The 25,000-nt window shown below is 41.5% G+C and overlaps 5 protein-coding genes across 7 annotated transcripts in view; 2 read left to right on the top strand and 3 right to left on the bottom strand.

The window, feature by feature from the left end:
- serinc4 (serine incorporator 4) overlaps positions 1 to 10,991 on the bottom strand; it is a 27,846-nt gene extending 16,855 nt beyond the window's left edge. The window contains exon 1 of one of the 2 annotated variants that reach the window (XM_048262274.1): positions 10,707 to 10,991. In XM_048262274.1, coding sequence (XP_048118231.1) covers positions 10,707 to 10,730 — 24 coding nt within the window. In that variant the 5' untranslated portion in view covers positions 10,731 to 10,991. Of the gene's footprint in view, positions 1 to 2,245; positions 2,815 to 10,706 lie in introns of those variants that run through there. The other variant, XM_048262273.1, reaches the window with a different exon arrangement.
- A 4,257-nt stretch (positions 10,992 to 15,248) lies between these two features.
- hypk (huntingtin interacting protein K) lies at positions 15,249 to 17,613 on the top strand. The gene is made up of 4 exons (XM_048262315.1): positions 15,249 to 15,454; positions 16,072 to 16,127; positions 16,408 to 16,459; positions 17,349 to 17,613. The coding sequence occupies exons 1-4, from the start codon at positions 15,293 to 15,295 to the stop codon at positions 17,442 to 17,444; spliced, it is 366 nt and encodes a 121-aa protein (XP_048118272.1). The 5' UTR covers positions 15,249 to 15,292; the 3' UTR covers positions 17,445 to 17,613.
- A 149-nt stretch (positions 17,614 to 17,762) lies between these two features.
- Positions 17,763 to 21,470, bottom strand: mfap1 (microfibril associated protein 1). Its single transcript, XM_048262276.1, has 8 exons — positions 21,262 to 21,470; positions 20,581 to 20,797; positions 20,308 to 20,443; positions 19,959 to 20,146; positions 19,301 to 19,570; positions 18,821 to 18,980; positions 18,541 to 18,630; positions 17,763 to 18,368 (listed from the first exon to the last, which is right to left on the bottom strand). Exons 1-8 carry the CDS (start codon positions 21,341 to 21,343, stop codon positions 18,189 to 18,191), a joined length of 1,323 nt encoding a protein of 440 aa, XP_048118233.1. The 5' UTR covers positions 21,344 to 21,470; the 3' UTR covers positions 17,763 to 18,188.
- Positions 21,471 to 21,655: 185 nt separating this feature from the next.
- Positions 21,656 to 23,543, bottom strand: hddc3 (HD domain containing 3). 2 transcript variants are annotated; one of them, XM_048262310.1, is made up of 5 exons: positions 23,521 to 23,543; positions 23,174 to 23,336; positions 22,633 to 22,688; positions 22,279 to 22,519; positions 21,656 to 22,065 (listed from the first exon to the last, which is right to left on the bottom strand). In XM_048262310.1, the coding sequence occupies exons 2-5, from the start codon at positions 23,283 to 23,285 to the stop codon at positions 21,935 to 21,937; spliced, it is 540 nt and encodes a 179-aa protein (XP_048118267.1). In that variant the 5' UTR covers positions 23,286 to 23,336; positions 23,521 to 23,543; the 3' UTR covers positions 21,656 to 21,934. The 2 variants fall into 2 exon arrangements, with proteins under 2 accessions (XP_048118267.1, XP_048118266.1); XM_048262309.1 differs by having other exon boundaries at positions 23,174 to 23,533.
- Positions 23,544 to 23,553: 10 nt separating this feature from the next.
- vps33b (VPS33B late endosome and lysosome associated) overlaps positions 23,554 to 25,000 on the top strand; it is a 6,314-nt gene continuing 4,867 nt past the window's right edge. Inside the window, exons 1-6 of the mRNA XM_048262250.1 lie at positions 23,554 to 23,637; positions 24,061 to 24,187; positions 24,306 to 24,386; positions 24,607 to 24,668; positions 24,788 to 24,837; positions 24,924 to 24,991. Of these exons, the coding sequence (XP_048118207.1) occupies positions 24,092 to 24,187; positions 24,306 to 24,386; positions 24,607 to 24,668; positions 24,788 to 24,837; positions 24,924 to 24,991 (357 nt within the window). The 5' untranslated portion in view covers positions 23,554 to 23,637; positions 24,061 to 24,091. The remainder of the gene's footprint in view (positions 23,638 to 24,060; positions 24,188 to 24,305; positions 24,387 to 24,606; positions 24,669 to 24,787; positions 24,838 to 24,923; positions 24,992 to 25,000) is intronic.

Here is a 25,000-nt window from a genome sequence, read left to right as displayed (position 1 = left end):
ATAATCCAAAAATACAATCACCAAGAAAATGACCAATACTATCATCTCAACGTTCGCAACAGTGTGTGTGTGTGTGTGTGCGTGTGTGTGTCTCAAAAATGAAGTGTTAGGTTGTGATTATATGTTTTTCATAAGCAAAAAACCTTGAGAAAGGCTGTTTGCTGAAACGTCAGTCTGAAATAATAAATAATATACGAAGAGATGTGAGAGTGTGGCATCTCTGTCCATATTTTCATAAGTAGACATTGCCATGGTACATATTCCATTGTACTTTCGCATTTACCGGTATATGTTTTAAACAGATACGCTTTAGTGTGGCACTAAAGCAAATCAAACTGTGTTCTACAAGATAAATGGTAAAGAATCAATGTTTCTTGTCTTGATAACCTGCATTCTCAATGCTAATGGCTGGTTTCACCAAATAAATGATGAAATGACTGAGAAACGCTTAAAGAGTCATTGCGAATTTAAGGAATATACCTCTAATTATCAATTCATATTGTTGTCAGTCCTCACCAGAGCACAATGTAACTGATATTCTTACATACCAAATTCAGTGTAAATATTGTCCAGCGAATAAGTATGCAGACAAAATATCAGTCTTTTTTCGTCTGCATTGACATATTTGCATAATCTGGCATATTTTTCCCAATGAATGTTTTTTCTTTTTCTGTTGAATGTACTGTATACGAGGTGTGCATCTCACACACTCAAGAAAAAAAAGATCACCTGTTTAGATCTCTCTCGTATATGAAATGTCCTTCTAGTGGGATAGCAGCGCTTTAGGAAGATCATGGCTGATTGCATCATATTTCCCGCCCTAGACTTGGTCACAATGGGCTGATTCAATCATGATTTTGTGCTTTTGTCCAATCAGTCAGTCAGTGTGAGGACCATCTGACCTGTTTACAACCATCACTGCTGTGTCTTCCCAGAAAGAAGTGGAGATTTGTGTAAATACAGAGTCAAATTCAAAGATTTGGTTGATTTAAAGCACACAAACCAAACTTGGACTGCCTAGTGAGGCCTCCCCACCTCTTACGTAACCGTGAACTGCTGGACTTTTTAAGAATTGGGTAGGGTACTTCATATCATTCACATCAAACCCCATAGTCTTAAACCTTTAAATGTCTTCATACACTTACAATGCCTAAAATGCTTCTCTGATTCACTAAACTGATACTTTGAAAATATGTTCATCTTCATCAACTTCATCAATCATGTCAGGTAGTCTGGCATTGTCCATCTGGCTAACGAGCCAGCGTGGATTAGATTGTTAAGTAACAGCCCACATTGTTGGGGTCCCCATGGCAACTGGCTTGCTTTGTGGTGTCTTAACATCGGCGCCGAGTTCTTGAATGCCTTGTTTCCCCAACTGTTGTACCACACTTGCACTAATGTGACACCAGTGAACCACTACTAAACCATGCAGGTTTAGGAAACATCTAACAGAGCCATGTGTCTGGTCAATGAGATATTATTGGCATCTAAAAGGCATGAATTGATTGAGGACATTGTTCGGACACAAAAAATAGCTTGAGATGGATCTTAATATTTAATCATCTCTCTGAGTATCAAAGGACATATTCACAATTATTCGCCCTCCCTGACACACACACACACACACACACACACACACATTTTGCATAATATAATTATAATTGTAGCCTTCCAGTGTTTCTAAAAAATATTTTCTGAACTAAATTATTAAAAAAAACATGTGACATGCATGCCTGACAGAGAGAGAGAGAGAGAGAGAGAGAGAGAAAGAGAGAGAGAGACCACACACTCCTTCCACTCCTCTCATTAGTAGAGTACTCTGAAGCCCATTCTTTTTCACACTGTCACAATGGCCATGTCAGTTTGAAAGAGATGGAGAAAGAGAGACAAAAATGAGAGAGAGAGAGAGAGAGAGAGAGAGAGAGAGAGAGAGAGAGAGAGAGGAGTCTGTGGGAATTCACAGTACACCCTACATGCCAGAAACAATACAGTAAGAATTAAATTAAATAAAAGTCTACAACAGAGTAGTAACTGGAGGACTACTCAAAAACATTGTTCTAACAAACTATTTCTTGACACCCTAAACTGCCCAAACTCTCCCTTTCATGATTCAACTTGTCCTCAACTTTCAACCCACAACCAACCTGTTGACAGCTGCACTCTTTGACACTTCATTAATCTCCCAACCTCCCACCTGTGAAAACCAACACACGTTTGACAGCCTATTAAAGCACTTCTTTCTCACCTGGTAGGCCACCATGTTGAGGAAGTAGCTATACACCCCATTGGGGTGCACTGCCTGGGCCGTCGACATGGCAATCCCTCACAATCTCCTGTAAAACCCCGGCATTAATCCTGAGAGTCCCTGACTAGCGGGTGCCCACGCAATGTAGTCTCTAGCATGACAAACATGGGTCCATATCACAGATAATTGTAGATAAAGTCATGTAGTTCAAGCAGGCGGGTATTTCCTCAGCATGTGAGAAAAAGAAAAAGTTGACAAAAAATTGATTTACGTCCCCCTTTCAAAATGGTGTTGTCCAGTCAGTATCAACAGGTCTCTTCCGCAGGTGAAATTCTTTCTGTCCAGGACCCCCAGGCAGCTACGACGCTCACATTACTCCCCATGGAGCGACGACACACACACACACAACAGACGTATTCCCATCCTGCGAGCACACTAACAGCCCGTGGCGCAATCCAAATCTGCTGGGATAGTGTGTGTGTGTGTGCATTTGTGTGTGTCTGTGTGTGTGTGTGTGTGTGTGTGTCTGTCTGAATGAGAGAGAATGCGAGAGTGCATGCTCAGGAGGCTAACCGTACCCCCCCCCTTCCTATACTTCCCCTCCCTCAGCTCTCCTCTCTTTCCCCCAGAAAGATTAGTCCATCAGAGAGGGAGGAGGGATGCAGTGAAAGAGAGAGATAGAGAGAGAGAGAGATTGGACAGAGAGAGAGAGAGAGTGGAGGAGAGGAGAGGAGGAATGTGCCATGTGTTCACCCATCTGTCCCTCCCCTCCCCCCGGCTCCTCTGCTCACTCGCCCAGAGCCACGAGCAGGGCCGGCCTTCACCCGCACCCGCCGTCCAATAGGATTGGCCAACAGGCCTTCACCCGTACCCTCCGTCCAATAGGATTGGCCAACAGGCCTAATCGCTTTAGTACAAATAATGGAATTAGGTGCAATGTTGTGGCCATTTTTCCTCGTGTATTCATGGTGAAAGGAACACCCTCCCCCCACCGCCACACACACACACAAACACACACACACACACACACACACACACACACATGTCATCCGTCGCATACACTCAGCCCTTTGCTGTTCAACATCTTTTCCCGCTGTTCCTCAGCGCTTCCTGCGTCAGGGCAGTTTGGCATGGAAAGAGGACACGTGTAATCCGCCGGTTACCGACGCCAGCCATAACCCAGAAACAGACCAGCCAACAGCAACAAGTATTCGGGCTAAGACGACAAGCCCGCTGGCACATCTGCAGACGCAGGGGCCAACAACCCCATCTACAGAACCCAAGCCCACACACACAACATTAGTCATATTGGCCTGTGTCTCAAAGCCCTTGTCTGAGGTCCTTTAAGTTTAGGAGAGCACGTTTCTAACATCTACTCATTCACTATATGGCACACATTATAGTTAGTGAACAACTATATGGTGGTGGTCATTCATTATAAAGTGCATGCATGTGGTGAATTAGTAGGTATTGGAGCACAGGGCAAGCCTTGATAAAAACACTAAACAGGCGACATGGCCAATTCCAAGATATTACATGGCCTATACAAGGTCTTCATTAGATATTCTTACATTAAAACCACATTACAGAGATGCATTTCATTTTATATGCATACCTGTGCTTGATATTTTACAGTCTTGCCAAGTCTTGCCAACAAAGGTTGCTTGGAATAAATAGTGCTGCTTCAGTTAAATGTAAAACAATGAATGGCTCCTAAGGCATGGTCAAGTAGACCCATTTAACCTGGTTCAGACGGAGAGCCAAAGATGGAGTTTAAGAATTAGACCAGAGCAAGTTAACATGGCCGTGAGGTCTCTGAGCCTTGGCAATAGGATGTGGGTCAGTGAGTGAGTGAGTGGTGCTGGTCAGTGGGATTACTGAGGGGTTGGCGAACGTGCGCCTCTCAGTCTAAGTGACCTTCAGGCCGTCTGACCCACTAATCCAGATGTCAGGAGCTGCACTCAACAGACTACAGTCTTGGCTCAACGAGGGATATACGCTACATTCAAACAGGCCAAAATGCATGAGCACTTATACAGTACATGGTGATCCACACACTAGCACCCACCCATTAGCACACACACACACACACACACACATACACACACACTAACAAGCTAGATGTACAGATAAGACAGAGCCCACATACACATATAGGAGCACACTGACACGTACTAGTACTCAAATATACACAATATACACGGAATACTGCAGCAACCCAAATATCAGACAGGAACTGAAAATACCACACTGGGCTTCCTATAGCTGACAAACATGACCCATAAAGATGTCACATAGTTGTCACACAGACATGATCCATATTAATCATCATCTCCTCTAATCTTCTGCATCCACATTCCAATGGTGAAACCTCCCAGAGCATATACTTTTCACCAGTAAATCCTATACCACACAAGGTCATGGCTTATAGCAGAGAGGCCATCGAAAGAAGTGCAGTGGTACTGAATAATAATATAATTAATTAGTTATCGACTCATATGCACAATTACTCCAATAATGGTATACAATCACAGTTGAAGTTAAAGGTTTACTACGCAGTTTCAAGTATTTTTAATGACTCTAGAGCTCCCCCTAGAGTCATGATATTTTACTGTGTCGTTGTAAATAGCGTATTTCTCATGGCTTGTTCCCCCTGTGCACAATGAAAATGTTTTTGTTATGGAGGCGAAGGACTAACAGGCAATAACCATCTCCAAAGAGCTATATCTACTAACAAAGTAATGTTTCACAATTCTCGCAAGATGTCTTCTGGTCGACAATTCTTGAAGTTGCATTGCTGGTTCTCTCATTAGCCACTTGCTACGGCTATGCTGCATGGCTATGCTAGGTAAACGATTCCCCTATTACAAGTTTGTTTACCATAACATTGGCTTCGTAGAGATTATATTAAAGGTACCGTTAACAGTTTTTTGACCTTAAAAAAGCACTATGCAACAATTTTAGCAAAAATGACCTTAATTATGCAGGTTGAGAGTCGTTCTGATGGTTCTACAACACTTTCTGGGTCGTTTGGTGGGTGCTTCGTCTCCCCCTATCACTTCTCCGCGGAAAAAACGAATATGCAACTTTCTGTTCCCGGTCCGAGGAAATCTGGATGTGACTCAGCGGAAGTATCCAATCGCGCCTCGAAAATCTAGTCAGATTGTAGTTTCGAAGAAGACTGCAAAACAGACACCGACTTGGCTTTGTTGCTGTGGAAATTGTAAGTAGCCTACCCTTGGGTGAACTTCGTTTTTGTAATGTGGTTTGATAGTCTCTTGAACAATGTGTTTGCTCGACCGTTTTATTGTGAGCCCTGTATGTGTTTAGCTTGGTTTCTTGATGGCTAGCTCGCTAGCTAGTGGGGATTTAGCATAACAGTCACTTGCTACCGAAGCTGCAGGGGGAGCTGTGTCGTGAAAAATGCGAGCCAAAATCCATCGAAAACCCAGAAACAGTGAAGGAATAACCAGACCTGCATAGTGCTTCTTTAACATAACGTTTCCAAAATTATTTTGATGGCATATATAACCTCATAACATTACGAACAGCACATTGTCTGCGTGGCCCTCAGTAGGCGATTACCGACCTAGCAACTTTCTGGAAACCTGCACCCCCCCCCCCCCTCCTCCATTTGATATCGAAATTCAAAAGAGCTGCTATGCTACAGGAATTCGGAGAACTTTTTCTACAGACAGCTGTCGGTGCATTCCCTCTATATTATATTGGAGTTTTGTTCATACTTTGTTTCAAAAGATGCATATTTTGTTTGTTTATTATTGTGCTTCTAATACAATGGCTGTAACCCTATTACGTCAACCCATTCTTGCACTGATATAGTTTTTCTATAGTTTTTTTATATTACCTTGTCTACTCTCTTATATGTCCATATTTATTTATTTTATGCTGGTCTCTAGACTTTACTCTTGCACTGTTGGACTTACTCATTTGCACCATCACCATGACACTCACTCTCACAGAGCACCTTCCCTTACTATGCACAGAGAATCGCAGGCTCAGTCCCTGACTCAGTCATTGCAAGCGCCTCATGCTTAATCACCACTAAGCACACTATGTGGATACTGTTTTAGACTTGATTTAGATTTAGTGTTATTTAGTATAATTTGTATTTTAGTATATTCTTTATCTTCTACTGTCCTTATGAAAATCTTGCATAGTGTACCTTTAATACATTAAAGGCCTAATATGCATTTTTGCTGTGAATTTTAGTTGACTTACCACTGTGATTTAATTTTGTGGGTAAGATACAATTTTAGTGTTTACCAGTATCCAAGTGTATTATTGTTTGCCTGCTTCAGAAAATGTAAAATAATGTTGGGAAACACCAACTTTGCTCCAGAAGATAGAAACTATTATGATTTACAACAGAAACATATTGCACAGTTACAGTTAATAAGTGAAAGTACAAAATTAAGATCTACACTAAAGTGAGACGTGAAAATCGTCCACAGTTTGCTTGTTTTGCATGTATATAGAAGGTAAATGTAGTCTGATTTTTTCACTTAACAAAAATCTTTGATGGACAACCAATGCCAGAGCTCGATGGTGTTTTATGCCCCCAACGTTGTCTTCCAGGCAGCGCTGCCACCGTCGACTTAAAGGCACCTTATCCTAAACCTAACCCTAACCTTAACCCATGCCTAACCATAGCGCCTTCCAGGCAGCACTGCCTTGAAGACAACGTTGGGGGCAAAAAACACCAAAAAACCAATCCCAGACAGGCGTTCTAGAAGAATGCCTGGACTCAGACAGTTAATCATGGGGACTAATCCTCAATGACCTCTCCATTCGGTCAGGGGTGCGCACACCACTGACCCTAAAAGAGGCTTTCAGATGCTAATGAAATCAGAAGACTGAAAGTGACCTAGACTGAAAGTGATCTCATTTCATTATGAAACCATAGACCATTAACAATAAAGAATCCAGCTGCTAATTTGGATCGGACTATTTAGTTTCCTACGGTAACTGTCAGGAGAATATCATAATTAGTTAAGAGCATATTCTTCACATTGGCAAGCAGGCGCGTCAGCAGGTGTAGGGCCGTACGCACAGTGCGTATCATCAGGCTACTCAACAACGGGAGGGAATTTTTGTCTTGTGTGTGTGTAATCACACCTATGATTCACACCAAGTTGGCCTACCATAACTTCAAAAACTCTCCAAAGTATCCTATTAACTGCATGACAGCAGGCTATTTACAATTTTCTGTAAAGTAAAGTTTGTAAACATGTTATCAAAATCAACTTAATGCAGAACTATGTGCACGCACACCTTTTGTTTGAGCAGAAGAGACAATAACAATGCACGCACGCAGCAATTACAGAAATTGTAGGCTAGGCTACTTGTTGCTTTCTTTTACTATCTATAGTGCCCAGTGATATCCCATGGGCACATCAGCATTCCCATTCAGCTCTAAAGTTGACCAAAATAGTGATTTGTCCATAAAAAATGCCAATTTCATTCCCTTTTTGGAAGGACAGAATGAAATGTAAACCATTTTTTTTCTTTTTCTTGCAATAGTATGCCACATAGTTCCCGACGTACAAGTGTGAGGTGCAACTTTTCTCCTTTACCATTCCCACGGGACATGTCTGAAGTTGAAAAAAAATCACTCTTCTGCAAGGATAACATGGGGTGTAAACCCAACTTTTTTTGTTTGTGACAATTTTACGTCACTCTGTAGACAACTTAAAAAGCATTAGATCTGTCTTTTCTGTTTTATCATCCCCTCACAACATGTCAGAAAGGTGAAAAAAAACTAATAAAAAAATAACTAACTTAAGGAGCTTGAATTGTCAGGTGTGTCAAGTGCTTCAGGACTAATAAAATAATGAAAATAAAATAATCTGAATATGACACAGATAAGATACTAAGGGAAAACATTAGGACATAACCCCATATGATTATGACCTTTGACCACATGACCTTGAGTACCGAATAGCTGATGTTCATTCTCACTATAGGTACAGTTGATTCCACTGTTGCAAAGTCTGCTTGTTGCTAGTTCAATTGTCATTTACATTGATATGGACGGTGATTTTTTATTTTTTTTACCAGATCTACTTCATAGGAACCCCAATGTACAGAATTAATAGCCCCCTGGCAGCCAATCAGAAAATAGTATTTTTTTTCTCTTGGGGATAAGTTTTCAATAATCTGCCTTGTAGTTTCTTTTAAAAGTTGGTATACCATGGTCATGACCATCATGGTGACCATGACTATCTTGTTTTGTGTAGCTGGATGCAAGGTTTAATGTGATTTGTTAAAGTTTTTCTTTTTGTACAAGAAACTTATTTATGTCTCTCACTGAGACAGCAAGTGATAACGTTTCTACTCTATCACCCCCTTAGAATATATCCGAACTTGGATAAAGAATAGGCCAACACTTGGCAAACTGACTTACGAAAAAGTCGGAGAGAGAAAATATTTGGCAACAACACATTGTTAACCTCAACTGAGTAGTCTCCCTGTTGTTCTGTAGTCAACCCAGTTATTGTAATGCTGCCAGATTTCAAATCCAACGTTGTTCGTCCCTTGAAAGATGCATAAATGAATACGTAATATATAAATCTAAAGGACTATGATCCGCATGAACATGCTGACCCAGTGGTCTAATAGCCTGACCATAGTCAGTCTGCACAGACGTGGGGATCTAGACAGATGCTGAGGTGTAAATATCTCTACAGAGGCCGTAAGTACAAGAGGAGGAGTCTGTGGCCAGATGCAGTTACTGGTATTCATCAGTGCTGGACAGGTGAGTATCCATTTTACCAGACCATGTCAAACAAGCCTGAAACCACAATCTGAGGGAATGTTTTAGACGATGTTTCTGCTGTTATGTTAATACCCTCTCAACAGGTTCTTGACAAAGTCTTGCCAAATCTGAAAACTACAGCTAAGGTTGATGAAGTTCAGATAACAGGGTCTCAAGAAATGCACAATACTGATGCAATGCATGTGAACTGTTACAACTGTTGATCACAGAATCAACTAATCTCAACATCCAGGCTATAAAGAATATTCAGCGATTCCTCAACCACATAGGTGTCCACAGAACAGGCCTAATGGGTGCCCACAGAACATAATGTAGGCCTAATGGGTGCCCACAGAACATAATGTAGGCCTAATGGGTGCCCACGGAACATAATGTAAGCCTAATGGGTGCCCACAGAACATAATGTAGGCCTAATGGGTGTCCACAGAACATAATGTAGGCCTAATGGGTGCCAGTAGAACATTTGTAGGCCTAATTCATGAGCACATTCCAACAGATTAATAAATATTACCAGTAATCTGCACATATCTTAAATTCCTTGATGGGAAAACAGTGACATAAGATGGGCTACAATGCCAAGGTAATCGTCTGGATATTCAGGACTACTTCGGTGTCCTGGTTATATTTAGACAGACAAACAATCTATCAATAGCGTGCAGTCGGGGGATCTGAGCAAGTCACGCTCGCCGTCTTGGCCAAAACACCTTCGAGAGATTTGGCAGACCCTCCACTGTTTGTTTGGAGCTAAATCACCAAGCCTCTTTGAGTATTTTTAAACCAATTAGGGTATTTTAAAGGAAAAAGGAGAGAGAGAGAGAGAGAGACCCTGACCTTTCCTGCCAACCCCCCATGAACACTGAACACAAACACACACAACCCACCAACATTCTCTCTCACTCATTCACTTTCTCTGTCCTCTGTCTCACTCTACCACACACACACACACACACACACACACACACACACGGCTCAACTGGCCCTTTCCCAGGGGATAATTAGGAGCGTTGTGTGTGAATGCGGGACAGTGCTGCTCTGTTTGGACCAGGCATACTTCCCCGTATACAATACAGATACCCTCTCTGCCCCATTCACACCATTCAATCTATGCCGTCATCAGCCTCAAGGGCATGCCAGGGGGGAAAACATGTGACCTAAAACTGAAAACGGTCATAAAATGTCTAAATAGTTCTAATTCATTTCGATATGCATGCATATTTTCAGCAGGCTTTGCAAATTCTACAAATTTAGGAGAATAAAACAAGCCCATAATTGATCAACTGTTCATAAAGCATGCAAACATGCAGAAACTTGTTCAACAAACACGTGAAAATGCACACATTTATTTTTGCAATTAAAGCCTACTCATAGTTTAAGACTACATATGTCTACAGTTATAAGTATCCAGACTACAGGCTTCCTTCTGTAGCCTAACAAGCGACCCCCTTCAATATTTTGTGCTGCAAAAAGTTTTTGCGTCGGCAGAACGTCTGCAACCTGTTGGCCAGATCCAGCACCGGAGTCTGTATGGTGAGCAAAACAATTAAGAAAAAAACGTTCTATCTAGCAACTTCAGCTCGTCTCGATTTCAGCTTGTTTTTCATATCATCCTAGTTAGCTCACAGAATGACAGAATATGGAATGAAGCTGCGTCTAGCCTACTCTTACCTGCCCCCAACAGCAGCGACACATCCCTCCAACGTCCGTGGCTTAGGAGGAGGGAGGGAAACCCCTTGATAGTCAACTAATGTTATTCATCTCGAGTCAGTCGTAAAGGAGGATGAAAAGGTTAATGTTTGGACCACGGCAGCATCTATTTCGTTGCAGGTACCATCCCTCATAGAAACGATGAAATGCATCTCTCGCCAGAAAATAATTTTTTTAAAGAAAAAAACAAAATCTAGTGAAACCAAGCGGACAGGTGTATCGGGGAAATCAGACATCCCGGCAGGACGTTACTTAGGCTGCTTCAAAGCCGATTATTAGGCCATCAGGTTCCGTGATTGGTCCCATTGTAGGCGGGAAACAGAGAGAGAGAGAGAGAGAGAGAGAGTAAAAGTAATTTGTTAGGAGTTAAACCTCTTAATGACTAAAATAGGTGCTGCCAGCTGACACAGAGCCAATAAGACAAATTACAGCCTAAGTAAAATTGTGCGAACAAATATTTCTTTCAGTAGCCTAGCCTATGCATCTCAAATTAATTAGTATAGGTTTCATCTCCTCGTGAAATAAACAGAATGAAAAGCTCTTGGTTTCTGAACTGGGCAGAAAATTCACACAGAAATATTGGTTGTTTTTCTTCTCACAATTAAGAGGACCAAAATGACCCTGTTCAGGAATTGCGCGTTTGTGAATGCGGTTAACTTTCGCTCATTTGCCACCAGAGGTCGCTCGGAACACGAAGAAAACGGAGCTATTAGAGCTCTCTACGGCTCTGGGAGAAAACTTGTTTTTCAAAACTGAAAATCATGCACAAACAAACATGGCACTATTTCCATACAAAATCACATTTGCATATGTTGAGCAGAGGAAAGAAGAAGAGAGAGAGAGAGAAAAAAAGAAGAAAAAAAGTCAAGAGAGCAGGGGCTCAGCTTAAAGGCTGTCTCAAGTATAAGTATAAGTATAAGTATAAGTATAGGGATGGGCATCGTTAAGAAATTATCGATATCGATGCCAATTTCGAGTCTGCTTGTCAATGCGATTCCTTATCGATTCCCATATCGATTCCTGTACCATTTGCTGAACACTTATAGGATGGTTTTGAGTTGTTGGCTTTGAATGTCTAATTTAAAGTGGTTTTAGAGAATGAATATCAAGTCTGCAATAACAATACAGAATACTTTGAATACTTGAATATATTGAATTTCTTAAAAAGTAAACATTTCTAAAACAAAGCTTTGTATTGAAATCGTTAGTGGAATCGTTAACGTTTGGATGTGTACGATTCCAATGGATTGGAATATTTGGAACCGGTTCCTTACCGATACCTGGAACCGATTCCCAAGCCTATAAGTATATATAGTCTTTTGATCCCGTGAGGGAGATTTGGTCTCTGCATTTATCCCAATCCGTGAATTTGTGAAACACACTGCACACAGTTAGGTGAAGCATACACTAATCCCGGCGCAGTGAGCTTGCTCAAGGGCACTTCAGCCGTGCCTACTGGTCGGGGTTCGAACCGGCAACCCTCTGGTAACAAGTCCGAAGCGCTAATCAGTAGGCCACGGCTGCCCCTAATCAGCGATGTCCGTGGTTTTTTGTCACATACAGCAAACATCACCTCACCATCTTCTAGCTACCTGTGTCCTGAATACACTGAAAATAAAAACGCGGTCTCTGTGGACAGCCCAGGCTCCAAAAACGGAAACAAAAACAACTTGGTCCAACCTGGACCATAAAAACATAAACTGTTTCAGCCAATCAACGATGAAATGCACATTTAGGAGAGTTTCAATTGCACAGGAGGGAGGAAGAGGGAGTACCGAGCTAGCTCTCCATTGTTTTTAATGTCAACAGAAGTGATGTTACCCAGCATTGCTTAGAGCACCTTTAAGTTAAACACAGTTGAAAGAGAAATAGAGAAAGAGAATTCCATAGCATACCAACAGTCAGTCTCACAGTTTGCACAATGGTACACCTCTTTTAACTTTGAAAATGTGCTCAAACTAACGCTGACTTATGCCTGCAGCAACCATTTCACTTTAAAAACTTAATTTTGGTACAAGATATATAGAGCAAGAATAACAGAAATTGGCTCAAGCAATGTGAAGAAATCTTCATCCATAAGCCCATTGCTCATGGGCTTATAATGCCAAATGTCATACCGTAATGATACACCACAATTTAGAAAGGAACAACGTTTACAAAGAAACAAAGATATATTAATGGATTAGAAAAATAATTGGTAAGGAAGTATACGATTATTTGACGGCCGCTTCTTTTCTAATAAATATATTGGACTATATTATATATTTCATGGCCACCAGATGGCGGCATGGCACTGCACTTCGGGCCTCATTTGGATGTAAGCAAACAGTGAAATGGCGTCATCTGGTGGCCGTGCAGCGCAATAGCGCTCTGAAATATTTTACAGAAATAATTTAACAGGAAATTACAGTAGACAATCTTGTTGTTCCTTATTCGTCTAATCCATCTGATATATCGTGTTTTTCTTTTTAAACTTTGTTCCTCTATAAATTGTGGTGTATCATTGTCAACATTAGATGACAATAAATTTCAGCAATGGGCTGTGGGCACAGTCTTAGGGGTTGACCATTTTTATTAGATTTCTTCACATTGCTTAGGCAATTTCTGTTATTCTTGCTATATCTTGTACCAAAATGAAGTTTATTATCCAAGTGAAATGGTTGCTGTCATAAGTCAGCCGCGTTATCAAAGTATTGTTTTGATTTGTTGAATGGAAGTCAATGCCGAAAATCTCATGATAGCGGTAACCAAAGAGTATTTCTCCAGATAATGTGACAGCAGTCACATTACCTTCGACCATGTCAGTAGTTTCAAATACCTAGGACTCATCATAGACAATAAACTAAGTTTAAACAAACACTGCCACACACAAACGTGCACAGCAAAGGCTTTGTCATCCACAAACTGAAATCACTGTATGTGCCCCTGTACTGTTGTCTTTCATGCTGTCTCTGTCTACATGTTTTTCTGTGGTGAGAGGGATGTGGAAACAGGGTTTTGTTATTTGTCAAGGCGCAAGGCGACCACAATTGTGAGTGATGCAAGTCACCCCGCTCACAATTTGTTTGATCTACTGCCCTCTGGGAAGAGGTACAGAAGCCTGCGCTCCCGCACCACCAGACTCACCAACAGCTTCATACACCAGGCTGTTAGGATGCTGAACTCTCTCCCCCCCCCTCCCCCCTCCACCCTCAGCTACATAACATCCTGGACTTTGGACCCACAATGGCTGCCTTGCACTACTCCACTTGTACACTTGCACACTTTGCACACTTTGCAACTTATTGTTGTCCTGCTGTCCTGAAAATACAACATTTCTGCTGCTCTTACATAACTTGCACCACTATGCCACTTGCTTACTTAGGTCAAACAGAACTACCTCAGCCATTTATTGTCCTGACTTTGCACTATTATATTGACTGTCTATGCACAATTTCAACCCAATTTTGCTGCTCTTATTTCTTCATTGTATGTGCCTTCTTATTTACTCATTTATTGTTTACTTGAATGTTATGTTTATCTGTGGACTTAATTGGTAAAATATGTCTTGTCTTCACCGTGGGATAGTGAGAAACGTAATTTCGATCTCTTTGTATGTCATGGGCATGTGAAGAAATTGACAATAAAGCAGACTTTGACTTTGACTTTGTCATATGTGGAAAAGTAGCCTATGTCTGCTGATTATCATGCTGTGTCTGTCTACATGTTTTTTTCTGTGGTGAGAGGGTTATCTGTTAGGCCTATGTAGATGTAGGTCTATCCTCATGTTTAGCTCCTATGCTGCTTTGAAACCTCTGATGTGTGAAAAAGATAAGTTGGGACAATAAAGAACCTAACTAACTAAATAACTAAATGCAGGGTTCTCTTATCCTTTACCAGTTGTAGGATCAGGAAACCGACATTTCTGTTTTTGTTTAGGCTTGTGTATTGTTAGGCTATTATTTTGAGCTGCATCCTAAATCCTAATAATCCTAAAGCCTAATAATCAGGATTAGGCCTGTACCCTATTTGTAGCCTAGCCCAGGGGTTCCCAAACTTTTCCACGACAAGGCCCCCCAAATACCACTAAGTTCTGGCCAAGGACCCCCGTGATGTGTACTACGAGAATACTACGGCAAATGTAAAAATACATTAAGCTAATCCTAATAATTATTTTAGCCACAAACACTTCGCGATGGAGCATACAGTGTGTAAAAATTGTATTTGGGGCTTTCTGCTATATGAGAGCTATCACTCTACTATTATTCCCAGTCATTATCATGGAAAATATAATGTTCAGATATGCGACACATTATTATAATGGCATTGTATAACAACCCTAATAGTAATAAGTATATTTTAAAACGTTCAAATGTATTTATTTGTTGCTTTTATTTTTCCTTCCAACTTGCTGAGGCCCCCCTGGCACCCCCTCGCGGCCCCCACTTTGAAAACCACTGGCCTAGCCTACTTCTGCTGCTTTGAATGTGTGTTACATGTATACCATTCCGGGTCCCGGTCAAAGGTAAGGGAACGGTCCCTTTTCCTCCAGGACTCATCAGGCAAACATGGCCGCGGAGGGAGATGTCGATTTGGACTTGGAAGCCGAAGAAAATTGTACTGGCAAGCCAGCAGAAAAGCCAAGGAAACATGATAGTGGAGCTGCTGATTTGGAAAGAGTTACTGATTATGCCGAAGAAAAAGAAATATCAAGTTCCGATTTGGAAACGGTGAGGATAGCATAAAACGTGACATGAGGCCTACCGGTCAGCTAGCTGACGTTAGCTATTAGCTCACAGTTAGTCCTTATTACTGATGCATTGCTTTCTAACTAATATTTTTTAGAAATAAAATAATATAATAAACAAGTGAAGTTTTGCTCTCCATTGTGATTCAAGCAGTGAAAATGGTCAGCTAATGGTCGCGTTAGAAGAGTAATATAAGTAAAAGTTAATGTTTGCTCATTCTAGTTGGCTAACAGGCTAACGCACGTTGAATCAGCAAGTGCCTCATATGGCAGTGAGGGTGGCAAATAATCAATAGTAACCATAGACTGTGGCTAGTAATCTATCTTCTCAGATAGTACTTTTACGCAGTCCTTTAATGTTTCTGGCTGGCTGAACTGAGAGACCTTGTTTGCAGCCTATTGAAACTGAAGTAGGTAGAGAACGCATATTACTTATAACCACAATCATAACCATAATTTATTGGATTGGTTTAGGTAATGTGATCTTTCAGCATTCAGTCTTCATTCTAATTTCGTGTAATCAGCTTGACAGATGTGACTAGCAGCTGTCAATGCATTGATATCTCGAGGAAATTGACCGTGTTTCTCTCCTCCCTGAAGGCAATGTCCGTAATTGGTGACAGAAGATCCAGAGAACAGAAAGCAAAGCAAGAACGGTGGGTTTCGTCGTATAGCATATTCCAACAATAAATGAATGTGCACCTTGTAATATGTGTTGCAAATGTATAGATTCTTACAAACTCTGCATTGTTTGTTCTTGTGTGAATGACGCAACAGCAATAATTTCACCTGCACAGTGTAAGAGGTTGCTAGGGGTGTCATTGCTGTCCAGCAAAATAAAGGAATGGGGGTCTGGAAGTTCAGAGCTGGACAATATTCTGTAAACCTTATAGTTTGAGAATGATGACCGTAATGATTGTTTGCTGTATTTTACAGAGAAAAAGAACTGGCTAAAGTCACAATTAAGAAAGAGGACGTAGAACTCATTGTAAGTATCCAGTGAATAATAGGGTTTCTGTATAATATATTGTGGAATACAGATCTAAGAAACGGGATGAGCTGAAAGGTCCAGGTTGCATTTCTATTGAAATAGCTCTTGACATTCTGCAAATTGCTCCCCACAGCCCTCTGGTTATTCAGTGTTTGCTCTCAAAAGCTGTTTTCAGACATGTCCTCCGCACTATGCGGATCTTTGTCAAACGGATGTCCGACCTTTCGGGTGATTCAGATACGCACATGAACAGAATCTCTGCATGTTCTTCGCTTCGTTCAGACATGAGCACATTAACATAATGCCTGTCTGAAATACTAGGAGGGGAGTAGTGTAAGAGCCAAGTAAGCCAAGTACACTAAGTTTGGAGTTCCAAATGTCTGGTTATGTTCAGATATGAGACCCAACCGCTTGATATCTGCAAAACATGCAGACTTACACCTATGTCTGAAAGCAGCTAAAGAAACTCAGGCGTTCATAGTACACAACCAGTTCTGGTTCTGTAAATAGGGAAATAAATCCATTTGGTGGATCTGAATAACACCTTAACAAAAATCAGTCAATCAACTCAGTGGTTCAGGAGTATGGAAGGAAAGGGTGTAATGCAAGTGCCTGTTGGCGTCTCTTCTCCTGAAACATGATCGTGGACTCGGCCTTTAACTATTTCATGTTACATTCAGTCTATATAATAATTTTAAATCAGTATGATTTAGTTTTTGACAGACTAATTGTTTCAGAAATGGTAACTGAAGTCAGGTTTTTGTTAAAATGACATGTTATGCAGCAACAATATGAATGTGCAACCTTATATGTTGGCTTGATGTGTTAATGTATGTCCTTTCATAAAAATGTGCAGACTGACAAATGACTTGGATGTTGTTCACAGATGGGCGAGATGGAGATTCCACGAGGCATTGCTGAGCGCAGCTTGCGGGAACACATGGGCAATGTGGTTGAGGCCTTGATCGCACTGACCAATTGAGAAGCCCCACTGGATCACCATAGGAACGTTTTACAGCCTGATGGTCTCCAGTGTCCAACGGCTCTGCCCTCTCATCTCCAACATCCTCACTCAGTGACTGAATCTCCATTCCACAGCTCACAGCCCTTGTGTTTGATCTTCTGTAATAAAAGTGACTTTTTAAGAGAAAGGATTCTTTTGAATCTTGAAACACCCATCTTGTTGGTCTCTGCCAATAATGCATTTACTTTTGCTACAGTTGTCACATGAGCACTGGAGAAGGTAACCCAATTAAGCTGCTAACCGCTGGTTGAAAAAAAAAAAAAAAAAAACAGGTGGTTGGGTAATTTATTTATTACCAGTTTGGAGCAACACATTGTACAAAGATGTTAAACAGCATGATACAAAAACCATACTCTAACATTAAAACAAAAAAAATGGATAGAACAAAAAAAAATAGCTGTAAGTAGCTATTAAAATTTCTCACTGTACAAGTCCCAAAATGTAATGGGCCAACTTTCGTTTCAAGCGCTGAGGTACTAAAACCCCAATACAAAAGCGATTAGTTCAGCAGTCAACTATGATCGTCGTTGGGAAACGTGGCCCTGTCATTCCTGATAAATCCTCCATCCTCTCTGGAGGGGAGCAGTATTTACACAACTACTCCATACCCCCTTACGGAAATACAAACACATCTGTGCAGCGGCACAAATAGGAAGATGAGTTTGAAAAAAAGAGTCTGTTTGAGCTGCAAGTTTGGGGAATTTAGGTTTTCCTTTTCTGGACGGTGGGACGGTCGAACACGTCTCTCACGCCCCCGGCCTTCTGTTTAAAGAACTTTGTGTTCTGAGCGCTTTCTTGAGCCCAGGCGGAGTCGAACGACGTCGTGTCCTGATCCACCAGATGAGTGTATTTGGTGCGTCCTGAACGCCCAAAGTTCTTGACCTGAAGACAAAATAGGGAACAAATTGTTTTAAAACAAAAACATTTTCAGACGTACGTGTTCTGAGGGATTTAAAAATCTCCATTTACCCAAACTGACATGACATCAGGTCATCATGAATTATGTAAAATGGAAATACAAAAAAATGTGACTACATGAACAAGCATGCCATACCTGCATGACTTTGGGAAGAATGGTCTTGTTGAAATGGTCCTCCAAAGTAGGTGCACTGAAGTCCCTCTTGAACACATCCTCCTCTTCGTTCTGCAGACAGACAAAACACATCAGATAAATGCAGGGGAAGAGACTTCTAAAGGCATTTTATGCTTACAGATCTTCAGACAATTGGGGCAATTCTATGTAGCCTGATCAGTGGCCATATTGACCTTACAACACAACATGGTGCTTCTCAGTTTAGTAAGACTGAAGATATTTCCCCAGTGTGCCCACTCACCATGAAGAAGGCTCCTCTGTGGTAGTACTTCTGCAGGAACTTGTATTTGCCCTTGCTGGCCTTGTTGGTGATGACCTTGCCGTTGTTTCGAAGCTCGGCCCTTCGCTCCTCCTCGGTCATGCTGTGGAACCTATCGATCTCCGCCTTGTCTTTCTCGATCCTGTCAGAATGCAGCGTCAACAGTCAGTTTTCATTTCAATCGCATCACCCGTGCTGCTTGTTTGCCTCCTTTGGTATTGAACACTGTTGAGTGCCAACACCGTCCATCATCACAAATCACCAATTGTTAACAATAAAATATATTACCATAATACTTATATTAGTAAGTCATGCCTTCTATTGAGGGTCCAAGAAATACTATCGTGTGGCAGCTATGCACGATCATGTGGCAGCTATGCACTTTGATTCAAGCAATTAGTTAGTAGGCACATAGCAGCACGATGTCATCTTTGCGGGACGTGAGAGAAGAAAAGCACTCACTGCTCTCTGGCCTCCCGGTCGCGTTTGATGCGCTTGAGCTCGCGCACTTTCCATGCTTCGTACTCCTCCTCCTCGTTCTCGCCGTCCGTGTCCAGGGCGTCCAGCGCGGCCAGTGTGCGGCGGTTCTCCTCAAACTCCTTCTTGGCCTCCTCCTCCACGATCTTGAGTGTGTAGCGCCGCCGCTCCTCCGCCACCCGTTTGGCCTCCACCTCCAGCTCCTTCTGCTTCAGCTCCTCAGCCTCGCGCTCTGCCACAGTCACGCGGTCCTTTCTAACACACACACACACACAAGCCCATGCATTATACACAATTGTATTAAGCCCAATATTTTGGATTACGCTAATTTTATCAGAATAATGACATCTGTGTTGACATTTTTGGGGAGGGAGCCAGAGTTCCACCAAGTATACACTAGTAAAATGTTATCTAGCATTAGAAAGCAGGGTTTCCTTAAGTGTCCCCAATATTTTTTACCCGATTTATTTAGTATTCTATAAGCAATCTGTAAAATATACACAACATATGGTGTGACCAAATGATGATGCTTAAATAAAAAACAAATCTTCATAGGTCAAGCTTCAAGGTTGCAGGTGTTTTGACAGAGAACATGGAGTCAATAATAATAAAACTTTTTTTGGATTCTGGACTAAGTACTGACTTGCGGATGAAGACTGGTTTGAGACGGGGCTCAGCTTCGTCCTCGCTGTCTGTGTACTCCTCGTACTCGGACTCGGATTCCGACTCCTCGCCAGACTTCCCCTCCTCCTCCACCTCCATCACCTCCATCTCCTCGTTTTTCCTGTCCTGAGCACGGTTGCGCATCATGGCACGACGGCGCTCAATTTCCTGAAAGATGTTATTGAAGGTTAATATTTCACAATAAGCTACACAAAGACCACACAATTTTAGGTGAATGTGTATTTTATCATCATTCAGAACAGAGACACCTATCCAATGACATATTTCCAGTGACACCAAATGGCTCCTCTGCTCTCTGCCACACTCACCTCATCATCCACCTCCTCCTCCTCCTCTTCCTCCTCACTACTCTCCTCTCGTTCTGGGTGCCAGGTGCCTTCATCAGAGTCCTCGCTGCTCTCAGCCACTAGCTCAGGCTCAGCAATCTGCCTGTGTCGTGCCAATCTGGGAATCGCAAAGAAAAACATTCTCATTAAACACCAATCCCAAAAATAACAGCCATGATAAGTGGCATTGCAAAAAAGTTTGACTAAGTGACAGCATTTCAAGAGACAATGAACCACACATAGAGGATGGCAAACCTTTCTTCCACATCCTCCGATACGCGGTTCAACAGACGCCTTAGACGAGGATCAGACACATCCTCCTCCTCCATTTCCATCTCTGGCTCGGCATCTTTGCCTTTCTTCAAGTACTGGAAGTCCTCCTCTTCCTCGTCAGAGGACTCCATGGGAGCGTAGTCGGGACGCTTGCCAGACACATAACGCTTCACCTTCACCTTTTCCATAGAAATCTCGCCTGAAAAAAAGAAGGTACGGCTTTGATGGAGGAAGGAAGTGTCTTCATAAGAAGGCCAACATCACTATGCTGAATTAAAATTCAATGGGACAAATACAATGGGTTGGTTCTGGCTTTTACAATGAATGTTGACATCACTAGATATTGTATTGTGGTGTTTAGTCACCGGTTTGTGTACTCTGTGATTAACGTTACTTGTACGGTAGTAATAACCAGACTGGTGAATGGTTGGCCATCAAGCTGCAAGCTGTCAGGCTTGCTTAACGTTAGTTCAGGTAACACACAACATGGAACATATTTCTATATTCTTCCAAGAGCCAGCTCATAAGTGAATCGTTGCCTACAGCAGTCATAATCAATATTGTGTTAGAAAAATGTTCCCATGCGAGTTGTTGTCGTTGGGTTGTTGGCTACTATTAGCATCGTTAGCCATATCGCTAACAATTTAGAATTGTTTACGTTACCTTTTTCATTTCGGATGGGTACAGCCCCGGCCGTTGATTGAATCGGCGGCTGCTTCATGTTGAGAGCGTTTTGTCCAGACATCTTAAATTAATGAACAGTCGAGTTTTAAGAGGAAATAAACGTTTTCTCGAAATAGTTGGACGTTGCTACCCCGTCGTCTCGTTCTGCTCCAAGACGGGAAGTGCGTCACGTTCAAGGGACCGGATATGCCTATAATTCCTGTAAAACTGTGGCAGCATTTATTATGTTCCTTCTTCAATAACCAATGAAATTTCAGGTGTACATTACAGTGCAGTACATTTCTCGTAGGGCCTCTTTTTTTATTATTAAGAATTTATATTGTAATACGTTTACAATCCAATATAAAATGTACAAAAAAACTCAGTGTCAGTGTTTTGAAGAATCTCAATTTATTCTGATACAAAAATAAATATTTCTGTAATCTGTCCAACGCAGCATAAAAGTAGGCATATACAACAAAAATGACAAAAAACTATGTAAAGACTGATCTATTCACAGCCTTTATGATAGCATGACAATGCTAGTTTAATTGCCTTTCACATAATTGAGTTGATTGATATTAATTTCTTCAAAAAGACACAGGCTAACTAATATCCCATTGTTGGTTAAAGTATAACAAGAACAATTCAACCAAGAACACACACAGCTATATTAGATTCTAACAGATCTTTCCCTAAATAGTTGATCCAGTAAATCCTCCAGAGCTGAGTTGGTGCCACGGAGCCCTTTGACTACCTTCACTGCCCACTCAAAGTACTCCTGCACCCTCTCCGCTGTCCAACCTCGAAATAATGGGAGAGTAAAACATTGTTATCAGTTAAAACCAACATTCAAATGTGCAATCTTGAAATCTGTCAACTGTGACCCCCTCCCTTTTTGATTACCCCCGAGTTATGGTTAGCTCAGTATTGTTTTTTTGTGCCACAGGAGATACCTTGGGAACGGATATAATGGTTTACATAGTTGAAGGGGTCTATACACAGTCAGCTACTCACCTTTGGGTGTACACCGGTTGAGGTCCCTAAGGTTGTAAAGCTTATCAGCTAGTTTGACCAGTTTGGCTTGTTGGCTGCAGTGAGGTGCGTGCTCCACCTGCAGACGTTTTCGCTCTTGTTTTGGTAGAGACTTGTCGTCTGTTACCTCCTGGACAATCCTGGCAACAGTTGGCCCAAAAATGGACTCCAACTCGTCGATAGTAGTGTCTGTGTCCTCCACTGTGTCATGTAGCAATGCTGCCTGTTACCAGAAAAAAAAAAGAATTATTATTGATAGAAATCACATTCCTGTTTTCTTTATTGGATCACAGCCAGATGTAGCAGAAGAAATGATGTTGCAGAAGATAGGCCTACCTGCAAAACAACAATGTCTGTGATTCCTCCTTCATGGCTCAAAATTCTTGCCACACCTTAAACACACACACACACACACACACACACACATTAGTTTTGGACAATTCGTTAGCCCACTTGCAACTCACACCCCGGTCGAACCATAGTGACCTGGCTTCCTTGACCCATATTCGACCCTTCTTTTGTGGGCCAAAATTGACCCTGGTTTGACCTGTGTCCAATCCATTTCCAGAGGTGGGATGCAAAGCAAGCCTGACCCGTTCACCCTGGTAGCTGTAGTGGATATACTGTGATGCAGTAGTTGTAGTGGGTATACTGTGATCAACCCCAAATGTTAATACGTATCCTTGCTTATTTTAAGTGGGTATACTGAGATGGTGATGCTTTTTAAGTGGGTATACTGCGTAGTAATGCGTATCATGTAGACTACACCACTGGTTAACCAAGGGGTAACATCAGAATATGACTTCAACCCGAAAATGCTATTGCTGGCCTCGACAACAGCATCGATTTACAGTGATAACAAGGAAATGTAGCCTACCAATTGGATGATTTATATATGGTGTCTCTTCATGATCTTTGCGGCGTTGATTACGATGTTTGTCAGCAGCAAAGTTGACTGTTTCCAGTAAAATGACAGCATCTGAATTCATGCTGTCGTCATTTAGAGTATGCAGCCAGCCAGCGGCAAAGTCAAGTCAAGTCAAGTCTAGTATTAAAAGACGCCGAGTTCCTTTTGTTGAACTGTCAATCAACCGTATAACAACCAAAACGCATGTGACACTGAACCTACACAGTCTTGGACAAACACAGTAGTAATCATCGGATGATCGATAAATCAAGGCGACCAAATGTTTAATTAACCAAAAGATGTACAGTGCCTGTTACCTTCTTTTCGAGGTTTCGAGTCATAAAGTAAGAGAACGTGTTACATAAAAAAGATTCCAGACGGATACAAATCCCTGCAAAAGGCTGGTTCTCCGTTCGTGAGATCCAGGAAGCAAGGTAGGGTGTTCATCATTGTTTACTAATAGACATTTCTGATGCATGCAATTAAAGATTAATCTTAGTTTGCATGATTTGTCACACATCAGTATGAAGGTGTTTAATATTGTGACACTATAACGTTGTTATTATCCTGACATAACAGCTGACAGCTGATACTAGCAAGCAGCTAGGCAGCTAACTTAACCTAGCCTGTTCACATAGTGTTTTGTGTCAGGATGGTATCGTATTAGAGATAAAAGGGGCAAATATCTCATATGTAATCATGACGTTACTTGTTAAGTGTAAGCCTCGGGTTAGCAACAAACAATCAGCAGCAAGACAGGTTGCTTTACAATGATAAGATAACATTGCCATTTCATTTCAGTAACGTTCACTGTTAGTCTGTACTTGCCATCAAGCTATTGCATTGTTCGATTGCAGTAATTTGTGGTTAAATCCCATCACATAACCAATGGCACACACGGGCTGGCGAGATGCTCCTGACCTCCCAGACTTCTCTTTGCTCAAGAGACTGGCGAGGGATCAGCTGATCTACCTGCTGGAACAGGTAGCCTTCCATTTGTCATCAGCCTACCTCCCTTGGAGCCTAACCTCAAATATGACATTAATGAATGAATGGTGTATAAATTTCACATTTAGATGTTTTTTTTACCATTTGTTCAAAGCTACCAGGCAAAAAAGACCTGTTTATTGAGGCAGACTTAATGAGCCCTTTGGATCGTATTGCTAATGTCACCACATTGAAGGTAGGTGTTTACCGGTCTGCCAGTCTTACTAATGCGTACCCTGCTAAGATCATTGGTTGTTAGCTGGTGTGAAATAAGATTAATATGGTCATTATGTTGCTTTATTGAATTACTTCTAGAGAATCCAGATTTTTATTCATTTGTATTTTCAGAAACCATTCACAACTTATCAATCACTGTTTTTTTTTATGTCAAAGTTACACCCTCTTTCTTTTTTTAGCAACATGAAGTAGACAAGCTGTACAAAGTTGAACATAAGCCTATCATCAGCACTTCAGATCAGTAAGCTATATTTTCCCTATCATCTGTGTAGCATTTATAAGTCAGACTGGCATTAGCTGCTTCTCTGTGTGCTGTTGCATACTCTTTCTTCACCTCATTGTCTTGCTTTTCTGCTGCAGACTATGCTTCCTCATACGGCCACGAGTGCAAACTGTTAAATGGGTTTGTGGTAAGCATTCCTCAATACTGTCTACATTTAAATGAATATTTGTTGGACATCATCTTCACTGTGGTTATTTATCTTATCCTTTTCAGGTATTGTCAATAAAGACAAGGCAGAAGGAAGATTTAGGAGATACAAGATCATATTTACCCCACAAAAGGTAGACAAA

Source organism: Alosa alosa, chromosome 14 (genome assembly GCF_017589495.1).
Source record: "Alosa alosa isolate M-15738 ecotype Scorff River chromosome 14, AALO_Geno_1.1, whole genome shotgun sequence".
NCBI classification, from domain to species: Eukaryota; Metazoa; Chordata; class Actinopteri; order Clupeiformes; family Clupeidae; genus Alosa; species Alosa alosa.
The sequence above is the reverse complement of the archived record's forward strand: the minus strand, read 5'-3'. Positions and strand labels throughout refer to the sequence as shown.